This window comes from Scomber japonicus, chromosome 8 (genome assembly GCF_027409825.1).
Source record: "Scomber japonicus isolate fScoJap1 chromosome 8, fScoJap1.pri, whole genome shotgun sequence".
NCBI lineage: Eukaryota > Metazoa > Chordata > Actinopteri > Scombriformes > Scombridae > Scomber > Scomber japonicus.
The window spans coordinates 21,035,695-21,051,269 of record NC_070585.1 but is presented as its reverse complement, the minus strand read 5'-3'; the positions used below and the strand labels follow the sequence as shown (position 1 = coordinate 21,051,269).

The 15,575-nt window shown below is 38.4% G+C and overlaps 1 protein-coding gene across 1 annotated transcript; it reads left to right on the top strand.

Moving 5' to 3' along the window:
• Positions 1-1,770: 1,770 nt before the first annotated feature.
• Positions 1,771-10,565, top strand: sash3 (SAM and SH3 domain containing 3). Its single transcript, XM_053323728.1, has 8 exons — positions 1,771-1,956; positions 3,847-3,942; positions 5,377-5,511; positions 6,558-6,693; positions 6,782-6,939; positions 7,935-8,144; positions 8,252-8,396; positions 9,829-10,565. The coding sequence occupies exons 1-8, from the start codon at positions 1,900-1,902 to the stop codon at positions 10,080-10,082; spliced, it is 1,191 nt and encodes a 396-aa protein (XP_053179703.1). The 5' UTR covers positions 1,771-1,899; the 3' UTR covers positions 10,083-10,565.
• The last annotated feature ends 5,010 nt before the right edge of the window (positions 10,566-15,575 follow it).

The following is a 15,575-nucleotide window of genomic DNA, read 5'->3' as shown; positions in this document are numbered from 1 at the left end:
ATCATTTAAAGCACATCAAGAAGCAGGTCAAACAGAAAGCCGGACAGTTTTTTAGAGAAGACATATTCATCCATTTCTGTTCTGCATTTGGCTTTGTGGTGAAGAGGCTCCAAAAAAGAGGAACAAAAATGATGAGATCATTGTTCTCTGGGAACTAAAGTCTCTTCTACTTTGTTACTGTTAAATATTCACATGTTTATATGTTGTGAGAAAACTGGAGCCCACTCTAAACAATGTTGTTATAGTGTTACTAGAGGTGAAACCCCCACAGGGTACCTCTAAGTACATTACTTAGGTACACTTATGAAGTTCTTCACTTGAGTATGTCCAGTTTCTGATCATTTGTATTTGTTCACCAGAACATGTCAGAGGGGCGACACTGTCGTTTTTACTCCACTAAATTTATCTTACTGAAATAAAATATATGATCCATTTTTCAAACATATATTAAATTGCTGTACAGTTGCAGTACATTAAGCTAAATAAAGTAGCATCACGCTGACAAACGACAACACCAAACTGCCTCTTACGCACTGTATCAATGATGAGTACTTCTACTTTTGATATTTTTAGTACACTTTACTGTAAATACTGCACATTTACTTATGCAACATTTTCAGCGCAGTAGTTTGGAGTATTGTATAGTGTATTATTGGCACTTTTACTTGGGTAAACGGCTAGAGTGAACAGCATGATCTTAGCTTTCACTAAACGACCTGTGAAATCAAAATGTTGTTTGTCTTCATCTGTGTAAAATCTGCAGGAAGATCATATCTACTTGCCAACCTTCAGTCGAGTGACAGGAAACTAAAATAGGGCATCCTCTTGTCATGTGGTTTGCAATGACACCAAAATAACAAGCTAAACCTGACAAGCATTATACTTCCTTCTCAGCTTTAACGTTCATTGTGTTGCTTCGTCGTCCAGGCTGAGTGTGCATTCATAAGCACGCACATCTCTGTTAGTCACTCAAGTTGTTTTTGTCTGTTTTCACAGTGTCACAATGTGTTTGGCCTTACAAACTGTTTTCTGCTGGATGGACTTTCTGATCACCATACTGTGATTCTGCAATGGCCTCCTGTTGCTGTGGCGGGCCTCTGCTGCAGCTGCAAAGCCGTTACTGAGTTTCTAAATATGTCATTCTGAGGTGTCTTTCACTTTCACATGTCAATCGCAATGACAAATACGTGTTTATTCGAGAACTGTAACAAAAACTAAAGAGAAGGAGTAACAACTGACCAGGGAAGACAAATCAAGAGCTGCTGTAAACTGATAACGCTGAAACTGATATCTGAGGAAGGGGAAATGTTGTGATACAGTAGGAGGGTAGAGGTTACATGCTTTTAAAACAGTTGCTCTTCATTGAGGACCCATTTGAGGGCTTTCTCCAGACAGAACATGTAAAATTTAAGTCATTATTCGTTCACATGAGGCAAAATCGCAGAACAAATACTTTATTCTTGCCCTTTATCAGCCTCAAAGCTTAAAAATATATATAAATCATGAGTATATGTCTGTACTAACTGTCAAAACTGAGGTATAACAACATTTTTCACTAACTGTTTAATGTGTGTCAGTTCAACTTTGACCACACGTACAGTGCACAAGGTTGAGAATAACATGCAACAACACCCAGTAGCCTGTGTGTAAACCCTAAGCACCAAAAACTGGGTTTGTCTCTTCAGTTTCTGTGTGGCCACGTGACTTCCTCTTGAGCTACTGCACATCATTCGACTGCGGCAGAGTGCAGCTCTGCCTTCCTCTGTTTTTGAATTGGGGAAACTTCAATCTGAGAGCAGTTACAGCGGAGTGACAGAAACCTTCACCGATCAGAAGTGGCTCTCTTTCTCTTGGCTTTTTGTTCAGAGACACTTAAGGACCACTGAAGAAGAGGAAAAGATGTTGAGGCGTAGGCCTTCAAATGCCTCGGAGAAGGAGCAGGTGCAGAAGAAGAAGGTGAGTTGTTGTTTTGTTTCGTTTTTTTATATATTGGTTTGTTTTAGAAGGTGGAGGAGAGTAAAGTGACTTTACTCAAATTGAGTTTTTATAAAATACAAACTTATCACATTTATAACTGTAATATGTTAAGCTGTTAATACTTTGTCCCTTACTTGAAACTTGGTCACGTAAAGCTGTCTTTATCTGCACATCATCCTGACACAGGATGTCTGCACAAGGTAGTGCAAACCTTTGCGGTGAAGCTGAAGAAAAAACACACAGACACACACACACACACACACACACACACACACAGACACACACACACACACAAAGCTTAAAGCTCAGTGAGATCTGTTAAACCTAAAACCTGAACATTTTTAGTGTTTCGCCTAACTACCCCTCTGGCCTCAACTTATTTTTTGCACTCTTTTAGACAAGTAAAGTTCCTCTATTCTGGTCGGGTGAATCATCGCTGCAGATGTAGTTTGAGTCAGAGCAGGCATTGCGGCTTCTGGGTGCCTGCGTCTCCAGCTGCCACCATGACAGAAATCCTCCTACGCTTGACACCAGTGCCCTTTCTTGCTTCCACATCTCTGCTCCTGCGTGGTCCAAATCACGCCTTGTCATTACACATCTCATTGCCTTTGTTCTCGGCAATCATCTCCTAACATGTAATTGTGACCAAGGCCACATTGTCACGCCTCCACAAATTGATTTAACTGAAGGCCGTGTGGTTTTTTTTAAGGGAGGAAGACTGTGACAGGAAAAAGAGACATTTGCAAAAGTCTTAATAGCCCCATAATGAAGGTTATTTGTCCCCTTGACTGCATCGGTGGTTTAATTTTTCAGGCCAACATAGACTGGCTGGATGTCTGCAATGATTGGCTACCAGCAGTTGCTTAAGCTGTGCCCGTTTCCTGTGGTTACACCAAAGAATCAAGAAGGATGTGCTGTGATAAGATTATGCAGTATTTTCTACATGGAAAATTAGACAAAGTGTTTCCACCAGAGACACAGAAGAAACTCAAATCGTGCAAAAGAGTAAAAACTTCGTTTTGCATGCAAATGGCGTGTCATGCATTAGACTTTGTTTTAAAAATAGATCAATTCCAAATCTGCCATTCGTTCACACTTAAATGATGACTTTACATTCTTGTAGCAGTGGGCTGAAACTTTAATTTCCCCTTTAAGCAGTTTACAAGCATTTAAGTTTACATTACATTACCATTATTTACATTTATAACTTCTTCTATAAAGACATTTAATATTATTACAACTGTATTTTACTATATTGTCATTTACTCTTTGTTTTTACAGCAGCCGCCATTTATTGGAGCCCACATGACAAATACATCAATAAACACTTTTAACTGATACCATTGTGTGTTAGCTGTTAATATACTGATGAATGCTAAATAGGGGACTTAAAGTGAAGTGTCACTAACATTTTAAATTGTCCTGCTCCTGTCTCTTTAATTAGTTTAAAAGCTAGACTTCTTCATTGTGGTAATTAAATGTTGAATACAAACTATTAATAGTAACTCTGTAACTCCTTATTTATCATTTATCATCATTCACCATCATTGACTGTCAGCACATTATTAAAAAAACCAAAAAACCAAACAGGTACTGTACCCTCATGTCTTTATCTTTGATAGCAGTGTGTGAACAGACACATGAGCAGTTCTCACTCTGCAGATTCATTCACTTCACACATTGATGGAGATAAAAATACGTTGTACGTGCTCAGCTATGAGAACAGCCTTATCAGTGTTGCACCGACCAACCAACTGACATGTTTCTTCAGTTTTTTCTGTTTGTGATGACAGTTTTATTGCTATTGTTAGTTATAGCTCCGTTTCTCATCCTAATTGTAAATAAACAGTATTCATTATGTATTCACAGCTCACGCTGCAGAGGTCCAGCAGCTTCAAGGATTTTATGAAGCCTAAACCCACCTCTCCTGTCGTGTCAGATAAAGAGTTTGCCCTGGAGGAGACTGTAAGTTGGGCTGTCCCTCATTTTTCTTTTCAAACACAAAACATCACACACACACAATACATTACTGTTTTGGAAAGTGGAACTATATATTTCCTAGACTTTATTGTGTTTTAAGTTCCTAAAGAGGCAGTTCCTAAAGGTATTTTGTGACATTGTTCCTCATTCACCAAGGTGAGAACAATTTCATCCAGCTTCAAAGTTGCATCCAGAAAAGGGCAAAAAGTAGAAATAATCAGTTACAGAAGTGTGTCCTTCCTGATTTGACACACAGCTGCATGTGTGTGCAAATATCAACACGTCAAAATTCAGAAAACTGTGATAACTTCCCAGTAATCTTCTCTGTGGCGTGAGTGGAAGTTGCAGCACAAATAAGAAGTGTAGAAGAACAGAGGAAGTAAGACAAGAAAGACAAAGCATTGCATAGCCAGATGACAGCAGCATGTAGACAGGATGTCCTCTGGTATGAGCCAGTCAAGCAGAGAGCCTCAGACAGTTGCAGAAGCATCAAGCATTTAACCAGGAGTTAACCCCGAGAATGTGGGACTTTTTTGTTTTCTTAGTTACTTGCTTAGATATCAAAATTGGGACTGCAAATTCATCTGTTACATCCCTTACTGCCTCTGTAGTATCCGTATGTTTGTCATTGTGGTTACTGCTGGTTTTTTACTCTGCAGCTAAACTGTTATTTCTTCAGTCTATGAAGCTTAATCTTGCAGCTTTCAAACATCTCAGTTTTTAAGGGGAAAGTTACAACCACAGTCTACAAGAGCAAGAAAAGTTCAGGTTTGACAACATAATTTGAATAATGAGTATTTTATCAAAATCCCACAAAAACCTATTTTGGTAAACTCTTCCAAAGTGTGTTATTATTATAAAATAAAACACTAGCTGCCAGATTGTAGCAGCCAGATAATGATGGTTAACATTTTCTTCTCTCTAAATATAACATCTCATCTGCAAATTAAAGAGGACTCAACTTCGGTGTCTTCAAACAATAGAAAGTGCCATAAAGTATATTTGCTGTGACTAACTGCCTCATGAAAATACTGAAAACATCATCAGCTTTGATTACGGAGCACTGTTTGGCTGTAAAAGGAGTTATGTTTGGTAACACTTTCTGAAAGTGGGCTTTCAAACATCTGGCAACAGTAAAGTGCAGGTGTGTGTGTGTGTGTGTGTCTGTGTGTGGGTGCGTGGGCGTCCGTGTGTGTGTGTGTGTGTGTGTGTGTGTGTGTGTGCGTGCGTGGGCGTCCGTGTGTGTGTGTAAATGAGAAGTGACTTTGACCTGGTAGCTGAGGCCTTTCATGAGGGTTAATTTAGGTCAATGACATAGATACGTTAAATGACATTCAAACTTTATCTGTTCTAACTTCATCTGTTAAATTTGATAATGTTTTGCAGAAAGCTAATTATTATCATTAAATCTCCTCTCAGGTGCCTGAAGGTGTAACACCAGAGGAAGCAGCAAAAAGTGGCAGCAAACTGGGCAAGAAATGGCGTAACGTCATCTCACGTACCATGACCCGCAAAACATCCAAGATGGTACAGAAGGCTCTGGCTGAAGAAGGGGTAAAAACTGTTGTTATAAAGTTACACAGTAGTTACAGTGACCTGACTAATATATGAAGATCTCAGTACAGTTAATACATGTAATCACTTAAGATAGCAAATATGACACATAACTGAACTGTGCTGAGGCAAAAATACACCTTAACAACTGAGGACAAATGTACTACACTTCAAACAGAGAGCTGTGGATGTTAGATTCATATTGTTTCCATCTAGTGGAGAAATGTGTGTACTGTGCTTTTGAAAACAAAAGGTAGGAAGAGCGGTTGTCTTGTTTATAAGGTCTGATCTTTTGCCCTGATGCACCTGAATCACGGTTCTGTGCTTCACAGCATGTTGCATGTTGAGATAAAAGGTAGCATGGAGAAAATATAACAAGGCTTAAGGTAAAACAATTTTAAAAACAACTTAGAATCTCCAAAAATAACAAGGAAAAGATCAGACTTAAGGGGGAACTTTCAGTGTGACTCATCAGCTGAGAAACATCTCTGGTCACTGGTCAAATATAGGCTATGTCTCAGGTCATTGAGCTGTTCATCCCCTAACCACATAAATGTGTTTCTGTTGAATCATGAAAAAAACAAACTCTGTGGTTGTCTTTGATTACTTAATACCTTTATGGCAAATAAAAACTACATTGTAATGACAACTTTAATCCTTTAACAATTTAAAGCTTGTATGTAAGCTAAAGAGAGAGTAAATGGTTTGGAAAAAAGGTTTAATCTGAATGAAACAAGAGGAGATGATGCTTTCACACTCAATAAATGATTGATCATTATAACTTTAAAGTGTGTCATAGTTGATGTGTGAAGGTCTGTATTGATAAGGAAACTGTTTTATGTAATGTCCTCAAAGCAATAACTTCTGTTGGTTCAATAATTCAAGCAGAAACACAATTTTCGCAAACTGATCATTGACTTGTATCTAATAAACTCAGTGCTGACTGTGTGCAGGAATTCAACACTTCGATCAATACATTTGACATTATTATTGGTTTCAGAGTCTGTTAGGAAAGCCTAGTCATTATTTCCTCCTTGTTTCTGCAGGGGGAGAGTGGTGAGGAGTTGTCTCCTGTCTCCTCTGACTGGCTCCCAGACCTGAGTGCAGGAAAGAGGACGTCTGTGTGCTCCACGGGGTCCGAGGACACCATGCCCAGCCCCGTCACCCGCCAGCTCTCCGGCAGTAAGTCTCCCTCACTGTATGCTGTTTTCCTGCAAGCATCTGAAGGCACATAATAAATCTGACCTTGCTTCCTATCGGCTCACCTCAGGCAGTGACAGACAAAGCTTGGACAGTGGATACAGTCAGAGGGACAGCATGAGACTGGAGGAGAATGGAGTTACTTACAACGGACCCTTCTGTGGCCGTGCTGTGGTCCACACCGACTTCACTCCTAGCCCTTATGATGTGGAGTCACTGAAACTCCAAGTAAGTCCTCCTCTGTGTCTCTGATCTGGCTCTCGGTCTCTTCTGTTGTCTCGTCAAGTCGTCCCCGGGGATCTTGTTAACCATGTGAAACAAGAAGGGTTGTTTTGATTATCATTCTTGCTAAAGGCAAAGATTACCAACGGCTTGTTTGAGAAAACAACATAATTTCAGCACCGACTGCAAATTATACACAACAATACACAATGATAAAAGTCTGTGAAATGATGTTTAATCATGCAGCTATTTGCTCAGTCACATTTCGCTTCTTGTTTCCTTTAATCTGCTTCTTCGCAAGTAATTGTTTCAAATTTGCAAGCAGTAATTGGAAGAATGAAGTGAAACGATAACTGAGATGGTTATGACATATACTGTAGAGCGCAAATAACATAATAGTGTTGATTTCTGTATTCTCAGAGTTCAAGATCCCATTCAAGTATGTCTTAAATTACATGAATATTAGATTAGATTAAATTAGACTTTATTTTGTGATTTGCGAAAAAATATGTCTTTGGCATTTGAGAAAATATATAGCAGCACACAACCTCTCCATATACACACATAATATATGTTATACATATAGCCTACAATCAAACACAGCTAACCTAAACAAACAAGATATTTCCTCCACATTTCATCCAAAAGAAGCCATGACGTTGACCCTCCTACACCAAAATATTGCTCAGATTTGACTAAGAATTTGCATCTGATTTGGTTTTTCCACAAAAAAATCACTATCACAAAATCTGTGAATAAGCATACATTTTCTTTATTTTAAATGTTTAGTTATTGGTCATAAGATGTCTCCTACTTCACTGTAAACTCCATTTCTCAGAGGCTTCAGGTTTATGTGTGAAATTGCATACTTGACCAGAGTGGGATTTTAAAATGAAAGAATAACAGCATAATTCTTGCTCTCGAGGATTTTCCTTTGTTCCTCCTTTCATCTGTCTCCTTTATCCACTGGGCCTGGTCTTCATGCGTCATCTCTCTTACAGAAAGGTGACATCATCCACATCATCGAGAAGCCTCCTGTGGGGACATGGACAGGGAAGCTCAACAACAAGATGGGTTCCTTTAAGTTCATCTACGTCAACCTCCTGCCTGACGAGAGCCCCCCATCCAGGCGGAAACGTGGCAGCAAGGTCCGCAGATCCAATTTCAAACCCAAAAGTCTGGAGGAGGTGTTGGACAGCATCCGTCTGACGGTAAAATGACACTTCTTGCTGATGTTGGCACTGTTTGTCACACTGCTGTAAATTTAATCTCAGCTCTGCGTCTCAATATGAATAACATTTCTGTTCTTATGTTTTAGGAGCTCAGTTCTTTGCTGTCCATGCATGGTTTCCAGACCCTGGAGGACTTTGCAGGGCTGAAGGAGTCTCACCTCAATGAGCTGAACATCACCGACCAAGAGCAGCGCTCAAAAATCCTGAATGCCACTGAACTGCTCAGGGACTGTAAGTATACACATTATAAAGCTACAATAATCTTTTATAATGATGATAATCTTCTGCACTTGCAATAAGGAAATTAATCTCTACATTTTAGAAAACACAATAAAGTTTTGTCAGTGCTAATCATCTAAGTACACATTTTGGAGTCATTTTATGCCACTCAGATGTCAGATTCAGTGTTAAATATGTCCTCGGGGAATTCTTTAAGCTACCATCATAATTTTTCTGCCTACATAATTAGGTACATTTCATGGCTCAGCTGCACAGCGTTACATTTTATAGTTATGCTCAGTGACTTGTAAGAAATCATATTTTGTCCTGATGCCTAAGCTCGTCTCTCCTCCAGACAAATCATTTCACTGTACATCATTTTAACACTAACACGTCCCATAGCAACAGCTATATGCTTGACACAGTTTATGGACTCCTATTGAAATTAGCTGCAGCAGTACACTGAACATGCATGTGTTCATCAGAGGAGCCGAGGGCAAGTTTTACCCTCCTGTTGATATCATCCAGATTAAAAGATTGAACTCTTTGCAATATGACCCACTGAAAGTTATTAGTTATTAGAGCGAAGATTTAATGTGACACTAATCTTTTGCCTGAGAAAAGGCTGTTTGACCTTTGACCTATAGGAAAACACTGATCCTACTCATCCCAAATACAGAAAACTTGTTTTTAAATCTATGAATAATCACTGCTGATGCTCACTTAGTCATCTTGAACCATTTTTACCAGTAGTCTGATATATTTCTTTTGTTTGGATAATTGTTTAGTTTATTTGAAAAGCAACATATAATGACTCCAGTTTATTAGCTTGAAATTGACTATTTAGAAATATGAAATAGTTATTCTGAATAAAGTAAAAAGTTTGATGTTGCACTCAGTATCACCGCATTGCAACATTTAAAAGTTCATATATCCTACGAGTAAGTGGAGTGTCATTCTGCCCCAAAAAATCACTCAGGAAACCACAAACAGCTGTTCTGCTTTCTTTTTTCATAGTAACCACTGAGAGAGAAAAACAAAGCGGAAATCAGCTTTGAGTTATGCCTCTCTTCACTAGCACTACATTTGAGACGTTTTCTAAGACATATAGAAAGATGACAATTTAATTTGTTCTTTTAAAGTAATGTATCCTCAATAAAGACATGTGAGCAGTCTCTAAACAACATAGTGCACATGAGCAGCAGCCCCTACTATGGCTGTAAAAAGCTCTTTGACCACCAACATCATAAAAACTGTACACACTAAACAGAGAGCAGTTTATATTTACAGGTTTGGTACTTTTGGTAATCATTGACACAAACTGGCCTTAAAGTTTTTGAAGTATCTGAACAAGATGAAATCACCTCTCAGAGTTTAGAGTAAATAAAAAATAGTTGTGTTGAGACACTCTTTATTAAAATGTGAGTTTCTGACCCCTGCGTAGCTGAAGATGAGTCTGAGCCAGAGGAGGAAGTCAGATCTGTGGAGGACGCCAAGGAGCCAAGAGATTCAGGCTGTTTTGAGAGCTCAGAGAACCTGGAGAACGGACGTGAGGAGCCAAAGATAGTTGAGGAGGAGACAAACAAAGAGTCCAGTGAACAAGAGGAAGCATCAGAGCAGCAGGAGGAGAAGCAAACAGAGCAGCTGGACACTGTGCAGGAGCAGCTGGAGGAGCTGACAGTGAACGAAGGGTCTTGAGAAGTCAAACTATTTTTTTTTTATTCTTGGGTCTCCGGGAATCTGTGGATAGAAACTTAATGCTGAAAACAAACAGCTCTGCGTTGTAAGAAAGCACACCGGTGTCAAGAGAGCAGTATGAGGCTGAAATATGAACACAGTAGTTTCCGTTTTCCTCAGTTTGCTTGAACTATAAAGCAAGCAGCACAATTCTCCTCTATATGTCTCAGCTTGTTGTTTTAATTATGAAGTGTGTTGTTGTATGTTGTTGACATCATGGAGGATAGCTGAATGAAGCATTGTTTTTTTATGTACCTGGTCAAGTTTTTCTGTGTTGTGCTGTCCTGAACCAAATATGAATGTAAAGTACTTTGAGATATTTTTATGTGACTTGAACTAAACCAGATATGTTGTATGTATTTGAGGTACATTATAAATGTTCTGGTACATCTCAATCTTGTTTCTGTAAATAAATCAAAATATAAGTGAAATAAAACATAATCGACTGAGTGTATTTATTCTGATGGTGTAACTATTGTTAGAAATGAAACCTTTTTATTATAACTGGATCATTCTTGTTGTTGCAGTTTCATTGTCTTAAGCAAGTGGATGAAAAAAAATGAACCCACAGAATTAAATATAATACATCTACATCATTCCTGGATGATTAATAATGGGCATTTTGAATAAATGATCTCAACTCAAGGTCCACTTATTTGCGTTTTCAAGGGATTTTTTTTTGCCACATCTCACATCTTCATCAGTGAGCTCTGTTGTCATGGAGATGTCATTGCGTGACCTAAATATAGAGCTGAGATGTCTCCATGACAACCGAACAAATTCTACCTATTTAAAGCTTGTAGACATTGGATTAAGATTATTTTATCAAACTACTATTTCAAAGTTAAGAATAAACTTCTTTCCTATTCAATATTATTATAGAATATATCATATATCAACATATATTAAATAGGTATAGCTCACCACAGTCTCCTCCTCTTTGGGTTGAGTTTTTGTCTGCTTTGGTAAGGTATGTTTGCTCAGTTAAAGCTCCTTAATGGTCTTTAGTAACAGCTGCACTCAGAAATATTGATACATGAATGTGATGAACACGGAAAAATTATAAAATAAAGGGACCCAGGGCATAAACAACCCAAAAGCTCCTCTTTCTACCTCTTTACCACCCTTCATCTCACATGCATCTTACACCTCTCAGGTCACCAGGAACCTTTCGACTGAGCCCTTCTCCCACGTAATAAACTTACAAATAGTTACTTCACTGAAAGGTTTTGGGGGCCACCTGAACATTCAAGCTCCTGGTCTTGTACCTGGTTGGCCCATTAAGCAATTGACCAGCGAGGCTCGAGTAGAGAGATCCATGTTAATTAATGACAGGAGAAAATTACATTGTGGTACAGCTAGCAACACTGAATTGGACTACAATGTATAAAAATGGAGGTAGGTGGACTAATGAAAAAGAATGGACTTAAACGGTGAACAGGAAGTTAATTTTGCTAGTAGTAGGAAAATGTGTGTGGGTGATGATTAATGACGTTTCCTGTTCCGTCAGCTCCTCATTACAAAGAAAAATGAAGTTCTGCTTTTGATAATTACAAGCTGCTAAAATCTACGGAAGATGTAAAAAGCCTTTTAAAAAACGAATCATATTAAAAGACAGGGTTTTTTTGTATATCATAATTAAATGAAAAGCATGCTGTGTCGGTGCCGATAAGCCCCGCATATGATCCTGACCCACTAAAGCTGGGATTGGATTTTTTTGGTTTGTTTTTTATTTTGGCATGAAAAGTGCTTCTCTTAAAAAAAAAAAGAGTTCCCTGCACCCCCTCATGAAAACTAACAACAGCAATTTGTATTTAATGTCTATGCTGCTCTCTGCTGGATGACACTGACAAGCAATACTTTCTCTTAACATTGCTCACTTGTGTTGTGGTTCTATTTTAATGCAGCAAAGAAAAGAGCGTCAAAATGGAAAAAACAATTAAAACAATTATTGAACACTGAAGGCTTAATTATGGTAATTTAACAGTTTCTTTTTCATTTAATTTGGATGTAGTAAGTGCATTTATAAAAAGGAAATTCAAGTATCTGTATTGTATTTAACTTTATGTCTTTAATTTGTTTTCATTTGGGCATTTAAAATCTTCTATAAAAACCTGCTAGTCATACACAATGGCTGAGTTTTTAAAGATGACTTATGGTGGAAATGTAATTAAATATCCTGAAAACTAAACGGCTAAATCTTTTCTGTATAATTAATACATACCTGTAAACAAATCAAATCACCTTTTTAATATTTCATGACAATAGTGAATAAATTGGAAGTTAACAGAGACTGCTTGGTAGCTGAACGGACAGCCATGGGGAAAAAAAGCATCTTTTAAACCACAAATAATAATAAGACAATATTGTTTATTTACCAGACACGTTGATCATGTAAAAAGAAGTGGAGTAAATTGAATGAAATACATTGAATCACAGTGTTGATACTAAACAAAGTGAACATAAATAAGTTCCATCGATGGTATAGTACTGTATCTGTATACATAATGCAATGTAATAAGTTGATCAGAGCATTCGGATCTGACCGCGTTATGAAGTTTTATCACAAAAATCATACATACAAGAGCTCAGCTTGGCATGCTCTGAAGGCTCGTAGTCATAGCAACGTCTGCGAACCCTCAGAGCTAAAAACTAAAAGTTAAACAGTCCTTTTAAAGTCTGCGTTGAAAGTGTTTTTCAACACAAATGTCCCTTCTTTTATAGAGTTTCAATCACATACATTCTTGCTTTTTCGGTGACAGCAAAGCGATCAAGATACTCTCAACTGTCTTCAGATACTTTCCACAAAGATCACTCAGTTCAGCTTTAAAAACTGCTCTTGGTTTAAGTACTTCTCATCAGAAATTGCGTGGCTTTTTTTGTTGGCTTTTTTTGTTTTTTGGAGGACTTTCCATACAAACATTCAACAACAACACGTCTTTACTTCATGGAAACAATACTGCTGATGGAGACGTGTCATTATCTCTGCCCTGTCTCATCGGAGTGTAGTGACCATAAACATTTAGGTTTCATCTTTCATTTAAAGTGTCTAATATCAGTCTTCATTACGTTGCTATGTTACAATAAAATTAATAACACAGCTGCCAACAATCCCAACTTTCTAAAAGTAATTTTTCACTTTTTGATTGCCTTGGCCAAACAATACAGAAGGAATATTTTAGTTAAAATCTTCAGGGGATTAGGACGAATCGAGACTATTTTGAGTCGTAAAATAGCTAATCATGGGCAGATTTCTATCAGAGTCTGATACGATACTGTGGACACACTAGAGTTTCTACACAAGTATACTTCACAAACACTAACTCTTGTCTTGCATACAACACAATCACTATTACAAACTCTCGCTATCAGCTAACATCATTTAAATACTAAGAATTAGCTCGACTTTCCCTTGTTTGTCTTCATGTGAATGCTTTTCCCCTTCAGCGATCTCTGTGACCAAAACATAAATAAAACTCGCGCCACATTGAAGGCTGTGCTCCGTCTGAAATACTCAGATGTGTGAAAAGAAGGGATCAAAATCTCTCTCTCTTTCTCTTTCTCTCTCTGTTTCTGTCTCGGCTTTATTCTCTGTAATAATGAGTCTGCCGCAGACGGCTGCAGTGGGAGCTGCCTCGGCCTTGGGCGCAGGAATAACTGTCACAGCAAAGACGCAAAAGAAGCAGAGGAAGAGTTAAATATGAGAGACGTCTTCATAGAGGGTGGAAGAGAGAGGACTCTGAGGAAGATCAGCTCGAGTGTGATTTGCAGGAGGAGGTGAAAAATAATTAACACTGGCTGCACTTAACCTTTTCAAAAAAACTGAAAAATAAAAACTTGCTGCTATCTTTCCTCCTCGCCCATCAGCTGAGAGGGTTTCAGTACATCTTTACCTGCTTAAAGTACGTACAGTTCAATGATGGCTTTGCTTAGTTTTTGCTTCTTTTTCAGTGGTTCCCAACCTTTAAACGCAGCGTTGTCTACTTGCAACCCTTCACCACAGGAGCTCTTCAACCACAGAGTGATTTCTACCTCCCAAATTAGATTTTTTTTTTAAATTTTGAGAGGGAAATTCACAGTAATTCACAAGAAAGAAGTATAAATTAGCACATATAAAAAAAAGTGTGCAACAGAAATACACATTTTTCTACTTTTATCTCCTGTTAAAAGTAATAATTTAAAAAGACATTTATCATGCTGAGAGTTAAATAAGATTGATAAATCTAAGATGTCAAGAGGTGATTAAGGGAATAGTTAAACATTTTGGGAAAATAAAGTTAATTGCTCTCTTGCTAACAGTTGGATGTTAAGATCGATATCACTCACATGTCTGTGTGATAAATATGAAGCTAGGCAGTTAGCTTAGTTTAGCATAAAGGCAGCAAGTGGACAGCTAGCCCCCCATCATGTTGAGCTACTTTCATCATCTCTTGACTCCTTCGATTTATCTTACAATCCAATGTGTGCCTCCCCACCTCAAGGTTGGGAACCACTGCACTAGTTAGAGTATAAATGTTGATGTTTCTCATTTAACATTGTATCTGTGATTTGAACTGATCCAAAAGGGTTTCTCTGCTCTCTGTTGGTTGACCTCAGTCGCATGTGATAGTGCAACCGTTATGATAAGGCACTGTTACTACTAGTGTCTACGATCATCAGAAGTCAGGTCTCGCCTCACTCACACTCTGGCAAAGCGTCTCCCGGACACGAGACTTTAACTTGTACGTAAAGCAGTTTCATCCGTTTTCAGAGTGCCAACGTCACGCTTCATCTTCGACGATATACAAAATGGAAGGACAGGCGTTTGGTCTGGATCGGATCGCTTTAAAAAAAGGATGCACGTAACAACAGTACTGAATGCAGCAATATCAGACAAGGTAGATTTGCCTTTAAGATAACTCAGCTACGGATTAGCATGTCCTCCCCCTGCCTGGACATCATGTGTACTCAAACATATGTTTACAGGTGTAACCATTCTACCCACACTCATCACAAAGCTGCTTCTCATGATTTGCATAGGGCATGTAATGTGTGCTCAACTGAAAAACTGACCGTACTGTATGCATGAAGTTTTATACATGTCCAGAAGTAATATTGTCTTTGCCAGACACTTGCTTAGAGTATATTTGCACTGGCCGCTCACAATTAAATGTCATTATGCAATTTTAAATAAAGAAGAAAGTAGTACTGACAATCAGAGCGAGCCCACAGGTGAGCTGCAGGGATGTCTCTCGCTTGGAGTTTGTGTTTTTTTGTTTTTTTTCTGGAATTGTACGAACAGCTTCTCCCCCTGTGTGTCTTTTCCATGCAGTGGTCAGGAGACGGAGGAAGCTGCTGACTTTGTAAATCACACCCCCCTCCTTTAGGAGAGAGTGTCAGTCAAACTGCTCTGCAGCTACTTTGTGAGGAGAGAAGGGAAGAGGAGGAGCTGCAGCAGAAACTCTGCTCCTCTGG